The sequence below is a fragment of the Microtus ochrogaster genome, linkage group LG5 (assembly GCF_000317375.1).
Source record: "Microtus ochrogaster isolate Prairie Vole_2 linkage group LG5, MicOch1.0, whole genome shotgun sequence".
Lineage (NCBI taxonomy): Eukaryota > Metazoa > Chordata > Mammalia > Rodentia > Cricetidae > Microtus > Microtus ochrogaster.
Window position 1 is genome coordinate 50363660 of NC_022031.1, and position 24874 is coordinate 50388533.

At 48.2% G+C, this 24874-nt stretch overlaps 1 protein-coding gene across 5 annotated transcripts in view; it reads right to left on the reverse strand.

Moving 5' to 3' along the window:
- Window positions 1-5036: 5036 nt before the first annotated feature.
- Window positions 5037-24874, reverse strand: part of Ptpn3 (protein tyrosine phosphatase, non-receptor type 3) — a 106306-nt gene continuing 86468 nt past the window's right edge. For all 5 annotated transcript variants that reach the window (XM_013351909.2, XM_013351911.2, XM_005362208.3 and 2 more), the window contains 7 exons: window positions 16673-16763; window positions 16342-16403; window positions 15383-15529; window positions 8922-9050; window positions 8279-8424; window positions 7615-7750; window positions 5037-5114 (listed from right to left, as the gene is read on the reverse strand). In XM_013351909.2, the coding sequence (XP_013207363.1) occupies window positions 5037-5114; window positions 7615-7750; window positions 8279-8424; window positions 8922-9050; window positions 15383-15529; window positions 16342-16403; window positions 16673-16763 (789 nt within the window). The remainder of the gene's footprint in view (window positions 5115-7614; window positions 7751-8278; window positions 8425-8921; window positions 9051-15382; window positions 15530-16341; window positions 16404-16672; window positions 16764-24874) is intronic.

Below are 24874 nucleotides of genomic sequence, written 5' to 3' on the forward strand. Positions count from 1 at the left end.
CTTGCAGCTCCAAGGCCAGATCTGGGGGCAGCCTGTCAAACTAAGTTTTTAGGAGGCCACCAACTTCAAACTGAAGAGGCACAGCTAGAGGATCTGGGGTAACATCAAGACCAGATCTTTGGCTGTGAAAAACCCGAAAGCTTTGTCTTCCAGAACCCTGAAAGCAGTTGGATGAACCTCCAAGTCTTCCCCCAAAGTGGGCAAGCTAGAAAATCTGGGCTGGAGCCATGGCCACCATTTGGGAGTCTCACGTGATGGTGGAAGGACAGGAATCTCCCCAGAGGGCAGAACTGGACTGTCAAGTGCTGTTCTAGGGACTGGTCACTGCCGGAGGGAGCTCTGCTCTTCCTGTGCAGTGATGGGACTGGCTGACTGTGTGGGATGGTGACTCCATTCTGCTGGCTCACCCATATTTCCAGTGGCTGCTTCCTGGGTGGACTTCACTGTTGTTCTATACAAATTATGTGAGAACTATGGCTGTCAAGTCATCAGGGAATTAAACAAAACCAAACGGACAAATAAACAAAACCCCACACATATCAAAAGTAGATAGGTAAGCCTGAAAATCACTACTTCAGTAATTTTCTTTTAGGCATATGTCATGATGATATGTAGTTTGTGCTGTTGAATGGGGAGAAGAGTGACCACATGGGGACAAAGGGTTCACTGTCCCTCAAATTCTTTCTCAGATAGACCACATGAATTTTAGTTGGGCATACTGTTTTCTTTTTCTGGTTGACAGGGTCTCGCCCATCTCAGGCTGGCCTGGGACTCATCATGCAGACCAGGTTGGTATTGGATTCCTGGAGATGCACTTGCCTCTGCCTCCTGAGTGCCGGGATTAAAGGCGTTTGCCACCAAGGCCCTTAAAACATTTTTCTAACGTTTAATTATTTTGTAGGTGTGTGAGTATGGGGGGGGGTCAGGAAAGTGTACAGGGCTCTCTGCTTCCACTACACAGGATCTGGGGATGGAACTCGGGTCATCAGGCTCCATAGAAGGTGCCTTTACTCACTGAGCCATCTCACTCGGGTCTCATGTCATGTAGTCCAAGGCGGTCTTGAACTTGATATGTAACAAAAGGACCTCAAACTCTTGGTCCTCCTGCTTCTATTTCCTGGATTGAACCCAGGGCTTTGTGCAAGCTACGCACGCACTCTATCAACTGAGCACACCCCTAGCCCCAGCGTATGGTTTCTTGGCAATAAAACTACCCCCCTTGAAAGAGCTATGGCCCTGGGATTAAGGACATAGGTCTTGCTTTTCTCTTCCCCTTCCTGTTATGCTGTCTAGCACCTGAATGTGTCTGGACGTCAAGGTAGAAGCTGCATCCTGAGTACGGGAGAGCACGTTGGGGGAACCTGGGAGCCCGTTGATCACAGAACCACTCAGCAACCCTGCAGGAGGAAGGGTAGGGCTTCGTGCAAGCTTCTACAATAGCAGAACACAATTCTGGACTAAAATTGGTCACCCAACGTGAATGTTAAGGCCAAATGCTGCCTGAGAAATCACAACCAAAGCGAGGGTGAGATGGATAGACAGTATTTGAGTTGACAGGAGCAGGGGCAGGAATCAGACATACCAATAAAACTGTGGACAGACAGTAACAGTGTTGCATAGTCTGAGTGCATTTATATTGATCAAACTGTTTTTCAGTAGAGTCCCCGACAATAAGTCAGAATGAAAAACATTCCAAGTTTACAGAAAAACATATTGCTGATCGACTAAGATACTTTACAAAACATGGCTTAGCACAGTCCTTTGGTTGCTCCAGTGGTAACGAGAGCTATCAAGACAGGGGCAGGGCTCGTGTCCATCTCCAAGGTGTGCTTTTCCCCAGGCTGAGGTCACCAGGGCTTTGCCATCTTTACTAGGCCTGCTCTAGGATGACAGGCAAGAACCAGGAGGGTGGCAAGCTTTATCATCACAACTCCACAATGACAAGGGCTGAGACAACCTCTTAGGGACAAGTCAAAAAAAAACAGGGTATGTTTCTCTAGGTCAGCTCTTCGGAATTGGTTAAGGTTAAACTATTTCCCTGCAATCTAATTGTGAGTTCATTTCGTCCATCTGGTCATCAGTCCCTTTCAACAGAAGCAAACACACGAACACACAATTACCTGAGACCAGAGGGAGAAACATCTGTCAGATCAGGTCTGGACTAGGTCCTGTCTCTTACAGTCTCTCCTGCGGATACTGCCTCTTAGTTACTTTGGGAGGATGAAGAGGGTACTCACTGCCCCCAAATGAAAAATTGTAAGGTTGGGGATGGGTAGTGAGGGAGATCAACCAGGAACCCAGCTGTAAGAGAAGCTACACTAGTCTCAAAGCATATTTAGGTAACAATGACCGTGGGAGGAAACTAATAATACCGCTACAAGTTTGAGATCCAGCCGCCCTGTCTCCCTACCCCTAAACAAGCTTCTCTTAATTTTTCTCACCATGTATGGGTTCTAGAGAGCGATGCCAGCAGGGGACCCATCCAGATGAAGCCAGCACATTGGGGCATCTGATATGATCTTCTGGAAGGTGCTAGAATATGGGCTATAAATATCTTCTCCATTCACATCCAGCCAAATCTCCCAGGCAAAATATTTAGTCTGATTCTGATGCAATTCTCGGGATGAAACATGTTTTCTTAAGAGCAGCTGTGGAAGTGTAGGATGCAGGGGAACGGGAGCTCAGAGCTTTGGTTTGTGACTGGTAATGCTGACCCCGTTTACTTGGGGGTTCTGCTCCTTGAGATTATTATCTTCTCGTCTTGCCCTTCCCAGGATGCCAGGGACTTTGTTTCTGGCGCTGTCTGCTGTGTCTGAACTGCTGGCCCCACACAATGGCAGAGAGGCCAGCTGCAGCCTCCTTGAGCTTCCTGGACGATTATGTAAGTGGAGCAGCAGCGTCTTCCTGACCACATTCAACAGCCTGTTTCTAGAAAATCATAGAACAATCTCCAAAGACATTGAGTCTTTGCAAGGGCTTTGCACACAGGGTGTTGATAAACATTTCAATCAAACAGTGGTTTGCTGAGCAGCCTGACTCCCCTGCAATGCACCCAGCATTCTCTGCGCCTCCTTCTTTTTGGTGCTTTGCTGAGGGTGTTCTCAGAATCTAGGCTGAAGAAAGGTATCAGTCCTCTGTCTTCTGAACGTTTCCCCTCTGGAACACCGCCCTATGAAAACTCAGTGGGTTCCATATTTCTGATGCATTTTGGGGTCAACCACAGAGAAGTCAACTTCCCTAAGTCTTCAGTAGCACTCGCTTAAATATTCCAGTGGCCGGAAATTAATTTCCATAGTATGATCTCATTCTGTCTTCAAGTTCCAAGTATTGGATCTCATTATCTTACGCAGAAGGAAGCACAGACACAGCTCCCAGGTTCCTAGGCAGAGGGCTAACTTGGCACTGAGTGGGCTAGAGACCCATTCCAGTTTCTCGTTACATAGGGCACCGGGGATCGCACTCTCCTGCTCACACCACTGAGCAGTAAGATGTGCCTGGGTAAGAGATAGGCAGGAGGGAAGTAGAAGGAGGCGCTGAATCTACAGCTAAAGAATGTTCAGAACATAAAGAACATTCAGAAACCTGGGCTCCTCTGCACGGTCCCTACCCACCTTGCTTTAATTGGCTCAGGGCCTGCTAAGTATCAATGTAGCTTCACCCACTTCCACGATAACACCCTTCCCCATAAGTACCACTAAGAAACCTGCTGACATTCTTCTGAATACACAAAAACTGCTATTTAAAAATACCACCTTAAAGCATACATGTAATTTATTTTTCCTTAAATAATAATTCGCTACAATCCTGCCAAAAATTAAAAAAAATCTTTTTAACCATGGTATTCACAGAAGCAGAATTCTTGAGGACAATCAACATCCCAGAGTACTTAGAATAAATTAACATCAAATTGTGTTTATATTCAGATAGTCTGATTCTCTCCTTTGAAATGAAATGGAGACCATTGTAACTAAGGATGAATGCACACATTTGTTCTGTACAGAGATTCATTCTTTACATAAACTCAACAGTAATTTGAATCAAGTCAGGAATCCTGAGAAAGGTCACCCATCACACACGCACACACACGCCACCCTCAAGAAGCAGTGTTTCTTATGGTCACTTACTACAAGTTCTTTTCTCAGAAGGGTTCAAAATTCTGGATGCTATTTGGATATCTGGATGCTCCCGTCCCTCCTGTCCCCAGGAAAATCGTCTTGTTTCAAGTGTGAGAGCTTGAAGTAGCAGCAATCCATATAGAGATTCAGTAGTCGGCGATTCCAGTCACGGTGTCTGAGTAACAGTAAGGGGTGAGCAGAGGCTCGCCTGCTTCTAAAGCTAAGTAAGACTCGGCGTTAGGCAGAGGCCATTTCCCAGTCTCAGCCGAGAAGCCACCTGAACATACATTACGAAACCGGTTCAGGCACTGGGGGTGATCCTGAAGAAAGGAATTCAGGGGTCAGGGGAATGGGGTGCTTTAGTGGAGATGAGGCAGAGGGATGGAAGGCAGAATAGACCCTGCTCATCCTCCAGCCTGGAGTCCCTTGTGCCCTGCCTATGGTACATTCATCTGAGTTTTCCCTGGTGTCAGGGGTAATGGCCACCAATTGCCAAGGAAGTTCGGCCCTTGGAGTCAGTCCCACACAGATCAACACACAAAACACCTGAGCAACCACAAGTAGCCACATTGGTTTCTGGCGGGAGGAGAGTCAACAGTACTGATGGCGTCCCCTCTCACTGCTTGAGGATGGCTGACGGGGAGCGGTGATGTTGGAGGGAGAAACACAGTTCCCAGTTGGAAATCCCCTGCGGCTTATCTCTCTGGGCCCAAAGATGTCATAGCGGCATGCGTATCTGCATCAGCAGGTCCTATGTACAGGGTATCTTTTCCACAGAAATTTGGATTTAAAGTGCCTGGGTTCCAATAAGCTCATCCCTTCCCACAGGGACCAGCATCTCCGGGGGCCTCCAGGGAAATGGGCATCCCCTTCTTCAGGAAGTTGCCCCAGGGATGAAGGAATGACCGCTTCACAGCTGTCTTAACTGGGATCCAGCCTCTGGACTAAGCCTTCTTCATACACTCGAAGAATCGCTTCACACACAAACTTGTATTGGCTCTGGAAGAGAAAAGAAAGCTGTCAAGTCCAGAGGCCCAAGAGTGCTGCCTCACCCCATGCTTGAGAGTATCTCTGGGATGTTTATTATGTTTCCTCCCTGGGTGCCAATGCTGGTCTTTGCTGGGAAAGAGGAACTCACATCTTAGCAGACTGGGGTGGGGGGCTGCCCTCAGGAAGTACGGGAGTTAAGCACTGACCGGCATTCATCTTTCTCTGCCTGATGACTAAACACAGTTGCTATAGTGCCTGTTGTCATGGCTTCCTTAGCATGATAGACTGACCCTCAAATTACGAGCACAGATAAACCCTTCCTCTCAGGCTTGTTTGTTAGGCACTTGGCCGCACACAGCCATGAGAAAAGTAACTAAGGCAAAGACTGACGTGGAAGCCCTGGTGACAAGAAAGGGCTGTTTGGAGAAGTGTCTGAGAGGACCCCCCACTCCCGTCCTGGCCTGGAATAACTGGACATGTGCAGAGGCCCAGGACGGAGGCGGGTGATGGAGGATACAGACACAGGTGGGCTGGCATTGGGAGTGGGACAAGGAATCTCGATTTCATTTTTCTTAAGGGAGTTAGGGAAGATGCTGATTATTAGATAGTCCTTCAATATCCTTGGAGGATTGATTTTAGAACTCCCTGTGGGTACCCAAACCCTCAGTTCTTCCAATCTTTTCTATAAAATGGGACAGTATTTGCTTATAGCCTACGAGCACCCTCCACATACCATCCTGTATACTTTCAAAATCACCTTTCTAGCAGGACACGGTGGTACATCCATTGGGAGGCAGAGGCAGGTGGATCCCTGAGTTCTAGGCCAATGGTTTACATAGCGAGTCCAAAATAACCTCCGTCGCAAATACCACCAAAACCCCAAAGCAAAACAAAAATTACCTCTTGTTATTCCTAATATCTAACACAGCATGAATAGTTACACTGTGTTTTGTGGGGAAGAGAAAAGAGTCTTCATATGGTTATGCAGAAGCATTTCCCCCATCTTTTGATCTGTGGCCACTTGAATCCTTGGGTGTGGAGCCACATATGAAGAAGGCTGACAAGGTCTTGCTCAGTCGTCTGGTAAGCCTTAAGATTGTAATCCTCCTGCCTCAACCTCTAGACTAGCTGGGATGAGAGTCTTGTACCACCAGGACTGGCTGAGGGTGTTCAGTGAATTCAAACCAGCATCTATTTAGTCTTCCATACTTTAAAACACAGCAGATGATGACCTTAAGGAGATGATTGGTTTTCTTATTCTTAGTTATTCGTGTGGCAGTGGGAGGAGCTTGTCTTCCAGGAGATCCCACACAGACTGGGAACAAGCATCCTTAGCTACTACGTTATCTCTGTGGCCTGCGCTGTGGTTCCCAGGTATGAACTAAGGACTCACAATCTCCTAGGGAAATATTACAGCCTCTGTCCAGCAGCCTGTGATGGCTCTGAGGTGGTTAGAACACAGAGTTCCTGTTCTTGCTTTGCTAACTAAACCCTCTCACCTACCCCGGAGGTTTCATCAGGAGGCTGCTACCCTGTCTTTGACAACTCATTCTTAAATATTCTTCTAGAACATTCTGAGATACCCTTGGGGCTTTGCCCATCATGACTGAGATTACAAACTTAGCCAGTTCTACTCAACCCAAGCTTGGGTGGTTTCTGTTTGGACAACTCTAGTCTAGTGAATGAATGGTCAAAGGCAGGACAGCTCCTATCTGCAAGACAGGGAAACTGAGGCCCACAGAGGGGTTCAGGGGTTACCTGAAGGTTGTCAGTGTGTGAGGAGGAGGACAAGCGGGGTATTTCCTCCTAGGGACACTTGTCATATTTTTTTTTTTTGCTTTTTTCGAGACAGGGTTTCTCTGTGGTTTTGGAGCCTGTCCTGGAACTAGCTCTTGTAGACCAGGCTGGTCTCGAACTCACAGAGATCCGCCTGCCTCTGCCTCCCGAGTGCTGGGATTAAAGGCGTGCGCCACCACCGCCCGGCCGACACTTGTCATATTAAGTAAGCACCCAGGCACAACACAGGAAGAGACAGCCCATGGTGAGGGATCCCAGGTGACTTTGCTTCTGATGGTGATGATGGGATGCAAGCAGGGCCGTTCCTGGGCTTGAGTGGTACCTAGAATACGCCAGAGGTACACGGACTGCACGCAGATGGGCCCAGGCTTTGTGGTCACTGCACCTCCGACAAGCTGTGTGACTCTAGGCACTGACTCAGTTCCCTTGAGCTTCATCCTATCCCCGACGTCCCTGGCTATAACTGCTCCTGTGTGAACTCAGAAAATATGGATCTCTGCCTTATGGTTGTTGTTATTGTTCAGACAGGGTCTCAGTATACAGTCCTGACTGGCCTGGGATGTTTTATATAGACCAAGCTGGCCTCAAACTCAGACATCCACCTGCCTTTGTCTTCTGTGCTGGGAGTAGAAGCGTGCATCACTATACCCAGCCAACCGCAACCATTTGTGTTTTATTACGACCTTTTCTTAATTACTGAGTTTCTACTTACTGATGTCTGCACCATCATGGCGCGCTGGTCTCTCATTTTCCGGACAATATCCAGCGGGTAAATAGGCAGGTTCCTCTCAATTAAGCACATGGCTGTTTCCATAGTGACCAGCACACCTGTTCGACCTATTCCAGCACTAGGGAGGAGAGAGAAACGGAGACTTGGGATCTGTCTAGGAATCATTTCTGCAAGGCTGAGCTGAACCCCTCATCAAGGCCGCCAACGCTGACCCAGGCGAGCCCTGATGTTGGTTTCAAGAACAGAAAAGACACATTCAGGTGTGATCTTAAGCTTGTCAAAAGAAAAAGCCCGTTCCCACAGGTCCTGAGGCTCAGATTTAATGAGAAACCCATCCATGGAACAGAAAGTCCACTCCTTCTCTGAGTCATAAGTGCTGTCAAACTCAGAAACTTCGGGACAAGGAGGTGTGGCGGGTTTTCCTTTTCAGTGTCCAGCTGCACTTGTTTATGACTTATTTATATATGTCCAGCACATGTTCATGGCTTCGCTACGTTTCAAGTATTTAGAAATTGTTAGGAAATAAGCATAATCTAACTGGAGCACATGACTTTGTGGGACAAGGGTGGGTTTCGTGTCTGACTATTCCTCCTGGCCTTCCCAAGGGGTAGAACCATTGAAAACAGAATGCAGTAAGGGTCAGTACCTGCAGTGAACGAGGGCAGGCTCCCCGCCTACCCTCAGGGACCTCACGTACTTCACAAACTCCAAGAAGTCTGAGGAGTCATCAGGCACGCCGTGGTCAGGCCACGCAACATACTGGAGATGAGTCACTGTGTGTTCTTCCCCGGTCTGTGGAAGATGTGGCCTCGGTGAGTCATCAAAGCAGTGAGCCCTGCCGTGGACACCAGCCAGGGTGGCCTTATCCTCAGTGTCCTCTTGTCCTTCTGTGGCCAGCTCTGCTATGGTCTCGGTCAATTCCCACCAAATTCCCACTCTCCCAAAATATCACTCTTGCCCCCAAGACATTGCTTTCTTGACCTCTTTGACCTCCAGTCATTTGGTATAATGTCTTCCAGACTCATCCTACATTGGCATTTGCCCAAAATGTCCTTTTTTGAGGCTGAACACTATTACACAGCTAGGCCTATTTTGTTTACCCACACACCATTGAAGAACAGACCCCAGGGCCGCCTCTCCCTCTTGGCCCCTGTGAATGGCAGAGCTCCATACATGGGACACTGGCTTTCCACCAACCAGGTGACATTGCAGCAGAGGTGAACAAGAAACTCCGCAGGGGCTCCTGACTGGGCCTGCCCCTGCACCATGTCCCTCGGGGCCACACTCACCTCAGTGTTTGTAACTAGCATTTCTCGGGACACATAAGCAATGGTACAGTCCTCTGCTTGACACTGGACGTGAAAGATGCCGTGGTCCATGACGTCAGGGGGATCTGGCCAGTACTGGTGACATTTGGTCTATAAGAAACCAGAGACTATGAGTCAGGCTTTTCTGTGGGGCATAACCAGGGGCAGTTGCTGCATGACAGCCAGAGACATCTGTTCAAGGAGGAATGACAGGAGAGGAGAAACTCAGACGAGACCACTTGGGCCCATGGCCTGAAGAAGGGAGTCAACTTACCATCTAGGATTTGTTCACTGGGAGAGCAATGGGGCCTGGGTTTTTAGGGTGGGCCAGCCGACCAGAAGCCAGTCGGCCAAGGGTGTCACCTTCTCTTCTGTGGTTTGTTCATGGGAAAGCAATAGGGCCTGGGTTTGGGGGCTGCCTACACTCTGCCCGGCCTGATCCAGGTTCCTTGGGCCTCTTTTCCGCTCTAAGCAGCCTCGGCCACCTCACCTCTCCTCATCTTCCACCTCCCTCACAGGAGCCTTGGGACATCGCCGTTGAGAGCTCACTGGGCATCAGACAGGGCGCTGCTGGAAGAACTTTCTCTCCACTTATTGGCCGTTTGACTTCCAACAGCCCTTGACCTGTCTATATCTCAGGTTTTTACACACTGACAGAGGCCGGAGAGGTCGCAGGGTGGAGGCACTGGTGGGTGAGGTCAATGGGGGTCATCAATACTGCTGTTGTGAAAGCTACAGTAACTGAATGAGGTTGGCCAGCTTCCTCAAAAGTCCTCACTTAAAAAACTTCCAAGCCGAGACAACGACCCCTTTCCATGCGAACAGGGCCTCCTACAACCTCAAATGCTTTCATAGGAAATAGGGTCTGGGGCCTCGGAGGGTACAGACTTTGTACCTGTCCCTCTGAGGGTGGTGAATGGCTCAGTGGGTAAAAACACTTGCTGTGTAACCCTGATGATGAATGTTTATCGCCCAAATCCATGGCAGAAGGAGAGAGCCAACTCCTATAAATGCTTATTTCTACATGTGTGCTCTAAGCATGTTCAACACACACATACACACACAATAAATCAAAGTTGTAAAATATTTTTTAAAGGTGGGCTGAAGAGATGGGGCAGAGGTTAAGACAACTGACTGTTTCTGCAGAGAATCAGGGTTCAGTACCCACCACCCACATGGCAGCCCACAATCATGTGTGACTCCAGTCCCAAGGGATTTGATCCCTTCTTCCGGCCTCCATGGGCACCAGGCACACACTGGGACGCCGACATACACACAGGCAAAACATTCATACACATAAAATAAAATTAAAACAATTAAAAGTAAATTAAAAAAAATTCCCAGTGGAGCCAAGACTTCCCATACAGCAAAGGAGGAATCTAGGGCACTGTGCGCTAAAAGACTAGCCACGGCCACAAAGCTGCTATGACATGGTCTAGCGTTCATCCTGTGGTTTGTCACAGTGTCTGCCAATACGCCAGCTGTGGCTTTCTAACGTTCCCATGCTCTCTTTCCCCTTCCAAACCCCGTAGCCTCTTCCAGAAGACACTGTGGCTCCCATTTCTGGCTTCCACAACAGGGGAAAGTCTAAACTGCCCATAGTTACTCTGTCCAATATTGGCTCATTTAACACCAATAATTACATATCATTATTATTATAGATTTCTGTGTTGGTCCAGCTAGCTCAAGCCACCCTCTTGCTTCGGTCCCCTGAGAGCTTGCACTGTAGGCATGTGCCATCATGCAGAGCTTAGAGAGGAAAAAAAAAATCCCTCCTAAAATCTAGACTGGTGCCCACGTAAGTAAAAATGACATTCGTTTATAGCAGAAAGGTGGTATAACCAACAGACACATGGAATTTGTCGGGAAACAGCTCTCCCAGCATCTTCTCAAATGTCACCGTGACTATCTGAAATTAGAGTATGCGGTGGGGGCTGGAGGTAAAGGTTCATTGAAACAGTTTGGATGGAAATTTACCCCGGTGGAGACACTCTCTGCCTCTCCAAGATTGAGTGCTTGCTGTCTGCAGGGCCAGAGGCAGAACTGCTGGACAAAGACTGTATGCCTGTCTGTCCATCTGAACCTGTGTCTCTCATCTCGGCTCCCCAGGGTTCTGCCCTAGGTTAGCTGGGGGGAAGATCTCCAAAGTGAAATGTCCCTGTGCAAGGCAGAGCTACACAGACCTGCGCATCCCGGTATCTTTATCCACCAGGAATCTGCAGGGAACTGGACTCATTGTAAGTCTTTCTGGATCTGGACACACTAGGGATGCAGTGGAAGAATCAGAAGTCCATGAAGGGCCTTGCTCTCTATCCTGTTAATGTGCCCTATAACCCAGTGTGCATCTCGTAAGCCTGTCTCATGACTGCTGGCGGAGGGGTACAGAAGCCCCACATCTTTGGGAAAGTATCTGTTAAGCCCCCAGGGGTGCCTTTATGTTTATATTGGCCACAAGGAATGGTGACTATGGATGGATTATCTAAGGCTCAGAGGATTTACCCCATGTCAGACCACAAGAACTATGAGAACAGAGCACAAATTTCACTCCAGGCTGTGACGATAAGAGGAAAGGGGGCCGGCCACCACAGAGATGCGGGTCGTGGAAGGACAATAGCCACTGCAGCTGGTTGGTAGGCTACTGGCAGATGTTGCCAGAAGGACTCGGAATACTGTCTCCACAAAGCGTTGTAAGTTTATGAGACTGTGCTCATCTTCTGCGCCCAGCCATCCAGTAACTCCAAGAAGAGGATCTGGGAAGGAAAGGCAACGCTGAAATGGCTTTGGAAAGGAAGTGCTCTCGGGGACCAGAGAAAACATGCTGAAGGCTGGGTTCATGGCAGAGGAAGAATGTCTCAGGAAGATGGGCCAGATGGGGTTTGTGGGAGAGCTGTGGGCCCAATTAGGAAGGCTGTATCATCAGCTCTTAATTTCTTGCTAACTTAGCTGGTCAACAAGCATCCCTGAGGGAGGGTTTGATGAATCAGAGATGCTACGGCATTATCCTCTGGGTGCTCTTCCACCCAGTCAAAGGAATGCAGATAGAAAGGACAGGCAGCACGGGTGGGGGCAGACCAGGTATGAGCGATAGACGTCATGGTCAGAGTGGTCAGGGAGCTCAGGACTAAAAGCCTATTAGATGAGGCAAGGACGGATCATTTAGGCTGCAGGAAAAGGAGGCAGGATGGAAAGGGTCACCTGGGTGCAACAGACTACTCAGGAGAATTGCACAAAGGGCACAGGTTGATCTGGAGACAGGCAACATTTTGCTCTGTGCATTTAGGAGATGTGCATCTATAGGGGATGGGCAGGACGTGCTGGCCCCGACCCTCTGTCAAAGCCCAGCTGAAGGCAAAGTGGATAAACCAGCCTGTGAAAATTCTGGGCCAGTGAGCTGTTGCTTCTGCTGCGAGGGAAATGGGATGGTCCTGAGAAGAGGTAGGAAGGACCAAGAGGGACAAAGTGGGAGCCATTTGGGTACCAATGGCACCGAACAACGATGGGCAGATGAAGTGAGGAGGTGGGGGAGCTGAGACCGGCTTCAGGTGGCTAGTGTCGGTGGCTAGGTTAAGTAGATTGTGCCTCTGGCTCAGACTGTAGGCTCAGGGGCAGGGGCTCCGTAAGCGTACACACTAGGGGTTGGTTGGTGGCTTTGGGCTCATCTTACATAATGGCACTAAGTAGATGTGTTCAAGCAGAAAGTAAGCAGTTGGCCTGGCGGTTCACGAGCTGGAAGGCTTGTGAGACCACCTGAGGGCATCTGGATACTAACCAGACTCAGGAATCAGTCCCACGGGGAGGGAGCCATCTAACCTCTATGGGCACATCATCAAGCACATACAGGAAAGAGAGGGAGTGCCAAGAGGCAGGTCTGTGTCACCCCAAACCTCTTCTTGTCAGCCTCGTGACAGTCATCTTTATCTGAGTAGTCTTTGTCGCTACTCAGAGCAAATCCACTGCCTCTGGTCCAGTGAGACAATGGGACACCAGGACTTAACCTTCTAGAAATTCACTCTCAATACTCAGAGCCACTCAAGAGATGGGCATTGTCTTTCATGGTGATGTGGAAACTGGAACTTTTCAGTCCTATTCAAAGCCTTGCTTTAACTGACCAGTGAGACAGGAAAGAAGATTAGCCAGCCACGCTATTCATATGGAGATATAAAATACAGCCCCCAGCCCCCAGGGAAAACACACATCTGATGCAAGGCAAGGGAGATTGGTTCCCCCAAACCTCCACAGAGAACCTACCCAAAGCCACCCTCAGGAGACAAGGACAGAGGTCAGTGACCCCTGCAATCTTTCTGAGCACAGGTGATGAGAGACGCTGCAGGTGGCCCCCTGAACACGGAGATTGCACAGACTCCATGCAGCACAGGAAAGGCATGGGACTCTAGGGCGTGCCTGCCGGGAGACCCACCTCCTACAGGCACGGAAGGCATAGGGAGAACGAGCAGGATGCCCTGGAAAGTTCATCTTACAGCCAAAGAGGGGCAAAGCCGTTCACCCGGAATGATTGAGCCAGAAGGAGTGGCAGTCGACTGGGCCTGGAGGACAAAGGGTGCAGGTCACCCAAGAATCTGTAACAGGAGAAGGAAGCAGGGACTTTTAAAGGACAGGTCTCTAACGATTGATGAAGGGCAGACAGAGTAAGTGGCCCGGGCCCAAGATGCTGAAGGGATGGGGATGGGCAGGCCTCCTGGGACTCTCCAACACATGAAAGCAGGCTGGTGAGTTAACACGAAGAAGAAAAGGGAGACACAGAAACCCACTGGGCCACAAGGAGACCTCAGGCGACAGGAAAGGGCAGACGGACGGGCAGGCTCTGGGAGAGTGGATGGATGAGGGTGAGATTCCTCGGGTCACAGAAAGGACCTTTCTTTCCTGAGCTAGAACAAACGGAGGGAGGGAGGGGCTGCCACCAGAGCTGATCCTCGGTCACCTGCCATTCCTTCAGGGGCTCCCGGTCCTGAGGAGAAGGAGGACCGTCTAGCTGGAAGGGTGGGAGGGAGCTTTCAAACAGCAAGAAGCCTGACACCAGCAAGACCATGACGGTGTTGAGTCACTGGGAGGATTCAGGTGTCAGCTTGGAGGAATGACATCATGAACTCAAAGACCTCAGGGGACAGCAGAGAATCAGCTTTGCAAAGGGCTCCATAGGAAACACAGAGTCTGGGCACCCAAAGTACCAAAGGCAGGAGGAACATAGACTATCTGCCATCGACAACAAACCAGAATCGGAGGCTGCCAGGTCTGGAGGCAGATTCCTGTTTGTGGCAGTCACGTGACTCGTTGTGCCACTAAGAAAGCCTCAACCTGGGTCTAGGATCACTTGAACATTCTGTCCCTCACATTTCAGCCCTAGCTCCACAATACATAATAGAAAAGGAGGTAAGTGTGGCTGGCCTCAGATACAGGGCTCGGGAAAGAACGCTTGGACTCTATTATCAGTGGTTCTTTTGGTGTGTGTGTGTGTTTAATTTTTTTTTTCTGAGCTATTTTTCTATAGCTTTGGAGCCTGTCCTGGGAATCACTTCGTAGACCAGACGCCCAGAGATCCACCTGCCTCTGCCTCCTGAGTGCTGGGATTAAATGAGTGTTCCACCTCCACCCGTTAATATTTGTTCGTTTGAGACAGAGAAGTAAGGCAGCTGAAAGAGCTAAATCCAAATGACCATGACAGTGTCTGCTGGACACTAGAAACACACAATCCTCTGAGCTCATTATAGAGACTGCCCAGCCTTCCCCAGTCCCCTAGGGTGATGGGCGCTATCACTGTCTCAGCTGCCAATTGAGGAATGCCAAGGTCTGAAAGGCTGGTAACTTCATCAGGAGGAACTGTTTTCAGCCCCGTCTGGCCTAGGGCTGCATAAAGTTGCCAAGAGTCGAAGGTGTGCATTATCAGAGGGAAGGGACACGTCGCCTTTGCAGACTACAATCTTACTGTGTGAGGTGAGACACCGATCCCATGTGGTGAGCAGAGCCACAGGCAGCACAGGGGTGGGGCAGGTGGGGTGAAGGGAGAGGTACTGCTTTCTAGCTTGTCTTTTTAAGAATTATTTTTAGATTTACTATCTTACGTGTACGAGTGTTTGTACATGTGTGCCATGTGTGTGCTAGTGTTCATAAAGATCAATCCGAAGAGGGTGTTGGATCCCCTGGAAACGACGTTACAGATGGTTGTGAGCTGCCATGTGAGGGCTGACTTGAACTCTGGTCCTCTGGAAGAACAGCCAGCACTCTAAACCGCGGAGCTGTTTCTCCAGCCCTTCTTGCTTGCTTTAATAGATCCACATAAGAAGTGGCAAAGAGGAGGCTGAGTTTCTCATCCCTGCAAGTGTCTACTTGGAGATGTATAAGTCACCAGCAGACCCTTTCCTGTCCTGAGATTCATGTTCCACACAACACCATCTACAGACACTGGAGCTGGAAATCAAGTCACTTACCCGCCCTCGTTCTGTGAGCGTTGTCAGCATGACCACGAGAGACAATTTCTGATCCCAGACAACTTGCCAAAACTGGGCACAGGTGTGTGGCAGGGGGCCCTGAGTGGCGATGTACTTGTTTACAAGGTTAGCGGCGGGCATCTCCATCTATTGGGAGGAAGGTGAGGCATTACAGACTGTCAGCGGACCCAAGGCGAGCAGGAGCCTCCATTCTATACTTTTCTAACAGCTATCTGAATCATCCCCGACAAAGATCTTATCCACTCACAGCAAGAAAAAAAGAAACTGCGGCACAGAGCCATCTCCAGATTTGATAGTAACGTGAACTGAGCAGAGGAACTGCTGATTACACCAGTTCTCACGGGGGCAGTTCTGCAAGGTCATGGTTTAGCCCGCGATGGCCCCAGGGACCAGTCCTGCCATCTGGCGACCTGAAAGTGTTTTTCAATGTGGTCCACTACTGGAAAAATTTGCTGACTCTAGCTATAAAGGGCGAAATCTACGTTTGGGTACGTTGCGCCATGATGCGTGTGTCCCCCATGACGGGCGACCTTTTCCCTTTTTCCTCTTTTGCCCTATATCCGTGGAGGACGACTTCTTCTCTTACTGGTAGGCAGGGGGACACTGATAACATGAAGGCAAAACACAGAAGGTTACAGACATACCACCAGCAGAAAGAAACACAGAAATGGCAATGGCCCAGTCCATCGGCAGGTGGATGATGGAATTAGAATGTGTTTGGATCCATCTTTCAAAGGTTCGTGGCTTTTAAAGCCATTTGGTGAACCTGCTTTTGCTCCCCTGTAAAGTGAGACCACCCATTTTCTCATAAAGCCCCTGCACTAGAACGATGGAGAGAACGGGAGCGTGCTTTGTCATGGGCAAAGCCCCCCATGCTGTCCCCACTCTCCTTACTAGGATCAATGTGTTCTTTTGCAGCCCCCAGATTCCCAGCTTACATTCACATAACTCGCGTTAATATAATCTTCGTTTCCCTGCAATAATACCCGAGTGGTGTCATCTGCCGGAGAGAGAAAAATTTGCCCATTATTCTGAGTGGTTATTGTTATCATCCCAAGTAAACAGGGGTTCAGTTCCCAGCCCCACCTGCAGCTACTGCCTCATTAGCATAAGGACTACTTCCCAGCTGTTCTGAGTCTGAGCCGGCTGCAGTAAAGACGGTGGTGTTTACAGACACACTGAAAACCCGTCCAGAATCCCAGACAATCTGTTTTCAAAGGGAGGCCTTATCTCGTGGAGGGGGAAGGAGGCGTCGGGCCGGATACTCACAGGGCAACACATCCTTGTATCGGTTTTTATCCAGATTCTGAGGCAGCTTCGCACACGTGACGGCTAAGCCTGGCTTCTTCCTGTAGAGTTGCTACCAGACAAATACACGAATTAGAAAAACAGCATCAAGTCCCCAAAACCCCACTGCTATGAAGAAAGATCCGAAAGCATATCCTAATGTCAACTGTCTTCACTGCAGATTCCCCCTCCCACCCCACTATTTATTAATTTTATTTTATGCTTTGGTTTTCAAGACAGGATTACTCTGTATATCCCTGGCTGTCCTGGAACTCACTCTGCAGACCAGGCTGGCCTTGAATTCAGAGATCTGCCTGCCTCTGCCTCCCGAGTGCTGGGATGAAAGGCATGCAACACTACTGCCTCGGTAAGAAATCACATATTGGTAGGACAAGTCAGCTAAAGCCTTACATATATCCAAACCCGGGGATGTGTAGAGAAAAGAAGGCAGTCAGGGGTTGAGTCACAGACAATGGATCCGGGTAAAACCTTATTTTTAACAGCAAATTTTGGCAAGTGTGGGGGGATGGAGAGGAGGAATTCTGACTCACCTCAATTAGTCTAAAACTACACTTTCCTCCAGTTCAATGGAATGAAGCATACTCTTTGCTGAAGAGCAGGGCTAATTCATTCACTACTAATTATGTGGGGAATACATCCCCACAGCGGAACACCGATCCTGATATCGTAGCTTCATTTAAAGAGACAGTTCTCCACACATACAACTACTGCTAAAAATCAAAATAAAGCATCATCCGCATGGACTGGGTGGACATGATGATAAAGGAGCTGACATGATCCTCACTGCAGCTGTGGGAAGGACTTTTTTTTTTTGTGGTTTTTCGAGACAGGGTTTCTCTGTGGTTTTGGAGCCTGTCCTGGAACTAGCTCTTGTAGACCAGGCTGGTCTCGAACTCACAGAGATCCGCCTGCCTCTGCCTCCCGAGTGCTGGGATTAAAGGCGTGTGCTACCACCGCCCGGCCCAGGACAGGGACTTTTATAAGTGGCAGTCGGAGGTTAAAGGCTTGGGCCCTGACCGTGAATGAGAGGACAGACCCAAGCCTGAAGGAAGCTGGCCAAGCTGCCCCTCTCATGTCTACACAGCGGCTTCCACAACTGTCACCAAGCCCTTCGCACACAGGCTTCTTAGTAACGCTCCAGGAATTTAAGCCATATTTTTTCCCCCTTCTCAATGAAGTTAAAAAGCAAAAGCCTACTTGTAATTTTACAACTTTGAGGCGGTCTTTTCATGTATTTTCTCAAACTTATTATCTTCTGTATGCATATATGCAAATATGCCTAAGTATGTATATAAACATACACAATGCATGTGTATAAATACATATGCATAAATATATATAAATATTTTTATGTATTTGAGTGTTTTGCTTACATGTCTGTGCACCACGTGTCTGGCGTCCAGAGAAACTACAGAAGGAGCCAGGAGTAATGGTGTTCACCTTTAATCCCAGCACTTGGGAAGCAGAGGTAAGCAGATCTCTGTGAGTTCAAGGTCAGCCTGGTCTATATAAGCTAGTTCCAGGACAGTCAGGGCTGCACAAAGAAAGAGAAGAAGGGGAAAGAAGAGGAGGGGGAGGAGGAGGAGGAAGAAAGAAAGAAAGAAAGAAAGAAAGAAAGAAAGAAAGAAAGAAAGAAAGAAAGAAAGGCAACAAGAAACTAGAGGAGGGCCTAACATCCTTTGGAACTGAAATTACAGATAGTTTTGAGCCTCGGCACAGGTATTAGGTATGAAACTGGGTTCCCGGAACAGAAGAAAGTGCTCTTAACGACCGAGCCATCTCTCTAGTCCCAATATTACCTTCTTAACATCAAAAAATGAAAATAAAGTACTTACTGGTCTTTTTCATGTTATATCAATGGAAATAAAGTATCGGAAAGCACTAAGTATTTGTAATAGTTAATTTTTTTTTGGTTTCGTTTTGTTTTTCAAAACAGAGTTTCACTGTGTAGCCTTAGCTGTGCTAGAACTCGCTCTATAGACTAGGCTGCCCTCGAACTCACAATGCCACCACTGCCCAGCTGTGATAATTAATCTTGATTTTCAACTGGATTGAGAGTCACCTAGATCAGACCAGTAAAGCTTTGAAGACGTGACATACTCTGCAGAGATGGTTAACTCGGGCATGGAGCAACACCGAGTGTGGCTGGCATCATTCCCACAGGACCAGGATGGAATGGAAGGTGAAAAGGAGGCTGCCTATGACAGGCATCCCCCTCTCTGCCTGTGACTGCTGAGGAGAACAGCTCTGCTTTCCATGCCCTGCACAGTGATGGTCTGCTTCAGTACAGGTAAAGAAATCACAGAGCCAGGCCACCGTGGACCTGACTTCCGAAACCGGGAGCCCCAACAAATCCTCCCTTCCTTTCTACTACTTGCCTTGGGCGTTTGACCCAGCAACACAAAGCTAACACGATATTCCTCAGAAAAGATTGCAATATCAATTTTCTTTACCCCGTGTTTTACAAATCTCTAACAAGACAAATCCTATGAGGCATAAACCTCTTTAATTCTGAGCAGCCAAACATTTCCCAAGCTCATTTAGACCGAAAGATCTCAGCATCTCACAGCCTGCGAGCACTCTCGGAAACCCTGCCGCAACTTAAAAGCCTGTTTCATCCTCGTTATTACATGGTATCTCTTTCCAATACTGTAAGATATTCTCCACTCCAATGATTTTTAATGGCTCAATAATCTAATTATTATAATTTATTTTAATTTTTAGTCTACTTTGTTGTTAGCCCAATCCAGAGTCTTTTTATTCTGATAAGTATCTGAGAACAGAATTACAGCTTCTGAGCATATTTTCAATGGCTCTGATACATACTGCCCTGCAGGGATAGAGACGGGTCGGTTCACCGAGCTATAGCCAACGTCCTCAATTAAGACGGCTTTGCGTCTTGAAGGGGGAGGCTGAACACCCACCCTCAGCTGTATTTCTGGGCACTGTATTGTTTTTGTAATCTGGTATCTGTTAGACCTGTTTCTCTCATTAGACAAACTGCATAGAACTTACCAGAGGAGAGTTAACTGGAGATTCGGGGTCATGACAAGGGTACTGTATTTGTTTCTTATACATCTACGGGATGTTTTGAATTTGCCAGCTCTCCAAGAACCTGGGCATTCTCAGCACCTAACAATCAAAGGGAAGCTGCTGAACCGACTCCAAATACCCAGAGCTTTTACAGATGATGAGTCCACTCCAGAAATGAACTCGTGATTTATTGGAGGTTCTGGCCTGATTGAGGTGCTGTCTGGCAGGACAGCTCACAAGCCAGTCACGTCTATCTAAATGGCATTTTTCTTCTAACCAATTAGCTCTGTGGAGGTATTCAATTCAGTGAATATGAGCCAACCTCTACAGGCAAGAAGATGGATATATTTTCAAATAGCAGAAATGTAAATGCCATCAATTGTGCTCTAGCAACAAGCACAAACCCAGCCTAAGGTGTTATTTATCAAATGATTTTACCTGTATCTCAGTAGTAATGACTGCTGAGAGGATAATAAGATACAAAGTCACTTTTGTTAAATGACCGGAATGTAGCTGTGGTGGTCTGAATGAGAAGGGCCCTCATCTGTTCATGTATTTGAACATGGCACTTCCAGTTAGTGCAACAATCTGGGAGGGATAAGGAGGTGTGGCCTTCTTGGAGGAGGCATGTCACTGGGGGGTGGGCTTTGAGGTTTCGAAAGACATTCCCAGTGTCTCTCTGTCTTGAGGTTGTATCTCAAAATGTGAGCTCTCAGCTACTGCTCCAGAGCCGTGCCTGCCTGCATGAGGCATGTGACTCAGTTTGGCGAAGAATTCTCCATCTTCCTGCTTCAGCCTTCTGATTACAGGTGTGTATCACCACACCGGACAGAAACTGAGTCTTTCCAGGGATCAGATCGAACCTTGAAGTACAATTGTCCTTGCTAATTGCAACATGTACTGATCTAAATCTCTGATGAAGCCTTGCTGAGCTACCCCGACCCTTCCAGATACAAATTCTGAAATTATCATAGGAGTCAGTGAGTCACTTGTTTTGACCCTAATGGGTAGTTCCTTGAAGGACAAGGTAGGCATCAATTAAGAGACAGGGGTCAGACGGAGATGATTTTTTGTTTTGGTAAAGACAGATGATGTGAGGTAATGGGCAAAGTTAGATGGGGTAGGAAGGACCCTCAGTGGTCTCTTGTGAATACTGTTCCTTATCTGCCCATCCATCCATCCATCCATCCATCCATCCATCCATCCATCCATCCATCCATCCATCCATCCACCTATTCATCCATCTTCTTCACCTATCCATTTATCAGTCCATCTGTCAATCCATTAACCCACTTAACCATCCCCTGTCCGTTCATCCAGGGAAGAGGTTAATCCCTTGCAATGCTCATTTTCTATCAACTGAACTCCACAGGTCTCCAAGGAGAAAGTAGCTAAGAGTAGGCCAGAGAGAAGCAGGGTGAGAAAGAGTTGAGTCACATCCAGTAAGCATGAGCTACTGATGATTGGAGGGTTTTTTTTTTAATTTTTTTTTTTTGAGACATGGGTTTCTCTGCATAGCCCTGGCTGTTCTGGAACTCTCTGTGTAGACCAGGCTGGCCTCAATTTGCCTGCCTCTGCCCCCTGAGTGCTGGGATTAAAGGCTTTGTCATCACCGCCCAGCTAGTGATTGAGTTTTTAAGTGTGTTCTCAAGACAAGGTCTTGCTATGCCGCCTAGAGTGGTCTCAAAACTCCTGGGATTCAGTGTTCCTTTTGCTTCAGGGTCCCCAGAAACTCGGACTATAGGGGTTTGATACCCACCCAAGTATACTTGGTTTTTAGATTTTTGTTTTTTGTCTTTTATTTTTAATTAGGTTCATGTGTGTCCATGTGATGATTTGCACACGTGTGTTAAGTGCATGTTGAGGCCAGAAGAGGAAGAGTCAGATCTCTTGGATCGAGAGTTAGAGGAAATTATCAGCCACCCAACATGGGCATTGGGAACTGCCCTTGGGTCCTCTGGAAGAGCAGTGTCTGCTCTTAATGGCTGAGCTATCTCTCTAGCCCCAGATTTGCATTGTCAGTACGTATCTAATCCCAGGTCTACCCCTGACAGGGTGTATGCGTGGGATGAGTGCCTTCTCTTCACTTCTAAAAGAGTGGTCTAGGGGCTGGGGCTGGGGCTCAGTGGTAGAGTATATGCTTAGCGTGGCAGACGTCCTGGATTCCATCTTGAGCACCAAAAGAATACAAAGACTGATTCTAATCATTCCTGCCACATCTACTTCACAGGCGGAGTGAGGGCTGATGCAGAGAAGCAGGAGAGACACACTTAGTAGATGGCAAAGTGCTTCAGAATTGCTAGTTACCATGGTTGTTCTGGAAAAACGGGGACCAAATAAAAATGCCTTCTGTTTACTGGAAGACGCAGAAACGGATGAAGGAATTCTCTTAATGAAAAAAAAAAAGGATGTTTATAGCAAGCTTTACAAGAGTGAGGGTGGGGAGGTCTGTCTGCAGACCACAAGCCTCAGGCAGGCGCTCTGTGTCACGGAGGAGGCAGTACGACTGCCTGCTGGGGACCAGGATCTTTCTCCCGCCGTTGTCCACAGAGCACAGCCGCGGCCAGCTGAGCAGCCCACTTGTCAAGGTACTGGAGGATGGGAGAGGACTCGGACAGTCATGCCTCTGGAATTTACAGCCCAGGGCTCCAAGCTCAGTGCCAACTGATGATACCTTACGCAGGCTGGGTATGCTCTTGAAGCCTCTCTTGGTTTATAAATAATAACAGCTATTAATTTTTATAGTGTTCTTACCACGGGCCAGATAATGCATTAAGTATTTATCTCATCCACTCCTTACAATCAGTTCAGGAGACACCGAATTTACGCGTGGGGAAACGAGGGCCATAGAGGTTAAGGGAAGAGGGTAAGGGGAAGAGTCAGAGTTTAAAGTCTGTCTGGCTCCATGTGGCTAGACAGCTTCCCAGATAGCGTTGACGTGTATGCCTCTAATAACAACTTCACAGGCCAAGGGCATCTCAGTTTCCTAAGCCCGTGTACATGCTGGTTAAAAGGATAAGCTCGAGGTATTGGTACCCTGCCTGGACTCCCGTCAGGCTCTCTGACTTCTACTATGAGCCCTTTAACTGAGATTCTCCTCCTCCTGGGCGCTGGGGATGAAACTGCCCTAACAGGGGCATCGTGAGAATTACAGAGTGATAGGTAGAAATACAGTGGGAGAATGACAGAAGCCGCTGCCCTGGACACAGTGAGGGCTCGCCAAGTTTGCCTTTCCTGGTAGTTTCCTGTGTCTCTGGCTTCCCTTGGCTCACTCTGCTTAGTGCTGGAAGACAGCCTCCTACCCTGAGATGGCTGGGTCACACGACGTTCCCAGGCGCCTAGGGCTCTTTGAGGGGCAGTGAGGGATATCCAGGGAGCTCTGGGATCCCAGCAATTCACTGCAGATTAGACCTGTCTTATCTAGTCAGTATCTTAGACTTCAATATGACTTTATTTAAAGAGCTTATTAGAATATGAAATAAGTGCACCAGACTGAAGTGTAAACCGCAAATGTCCCTTTTTTTTTTTTTTTTTTTAAAGAGACAGAGGGTTTCTCTGTGTAGCCCCTGGCTGTCCTGGAATTTGCTGTGCAGACTAAGCAGGCCTCGAACTCAGAGATTCACCTGCCTCTGCCTCCCAAGCGCTGGAAATAAGGTGTGCGCCACCACTGCCCAGTTGTGCATGTTCTTAAGGCATCTTCTGGAGGGCAGGGAGAGGCAGTAGCGGGCAGCGGGCCTAATACCATTTCTGCCTTCTTCTCTGGGATTAATTGATGTTTCAACACTTCAAATGAGGACAGGAGAGGTGCTTGATGCAGAAGTCTGGCAACCTGAGTTCAGTCTCCAAAACCCACATATAAGAAAATGAATGAATCAGGTGGCGCTGGTGAACGTCTTTAATCCCAGCACTCAGGAGGCAGAGGCATGAGGATCTCTGAGTCTGAGGCCAGGCTAGTCTACAGAGCAAGTTACAAGACAGCCAGGGCTACAGAGAGAAATCCTGTCTCAAGAAACGAACCAAAAAAAAAGAAAATAAATGCCTTCACAAGGCTGTCCTCTGGCCTCTCCATGGACACCGCAGTACAAGTTCACTTCCACATCATGCACTAGTAATAAATTAGTGCCCCCAACACACACTAACTCTCTCAGGCGACTCTGTTGAAACACCCATGCCTGGCAGCTGTGGGCAAGGTCGGCTCCCCACATGATTTCCATACAAGTGGCTACAGGCTCACCCTTTAAGAAATACTTTTAAAAGGTGGCTCTGTGGTGCAATGGATAGTGCATTGGACTTCTAGTGAGGAAAAAGAAAATACTTGTAGAAGCTGATGAAATCATTGCAAGGGGACCCTTATGGGGGCTTCCTATATGTAAAAAACACACCAAAGTTGAAGCAAGAGCCCAGAGAAGACTTTTAGTTAGGGTAAGAGCATGACTTCAAGTTCCCAAGGAGAGCCCACAGTGCCTCCTTGTGGATATTCTGATCAACTGGAATTACCAGTTGCCAGGGAACATACACTCACAATTATAAAATCTTGAATGTTGCTTGGTCTCATGATACAGCCCCGTAAATATACCAAAATTAGACAGCAAGCTCCCTGTGGCTAAGGGCCATCTCTCCATCCCTCATCACACCCCCAAAGTACCTCAGATTGGGGCCAAATCTACAAACAATCCACCCGTGCCCCTCCCAGCTCTGAGCCTGGATTTGAAGCCTCACTTCAGTTATTCTGGACTGCTCACGTCACAGTTTCTCATCCAGATACCACTGCCACAAGATGCAAGCTTTGACCTTCCTTGTTCTGAAACCAGTTCATTAAAAAATAGAGAAATCGCTATTGGTGGGGGGGGGGGGGCGTGGAAGGGGAGGAACAAACCACTTCTGCTTTTCCTGCCGTGGAGTGGTTTCTACTGGTTTTCCGCTCATACTCCTCAGGCATGGTTTACATTCTGGGCCCTAGGCTACCACAAGGTGAACCTTTGGCTTAAGGCTTTCTGCTCGGCATTCCTTCCCATCTGCCAGCTGCGCTACGCTCTCTTCTCGAGCCATTCAGTAGTCAGATACATTTGACAAATTGCCCACCTTCCCTCATCTTTTTCCTTCCAGGCTTTTTCTAATAACTGATGATCT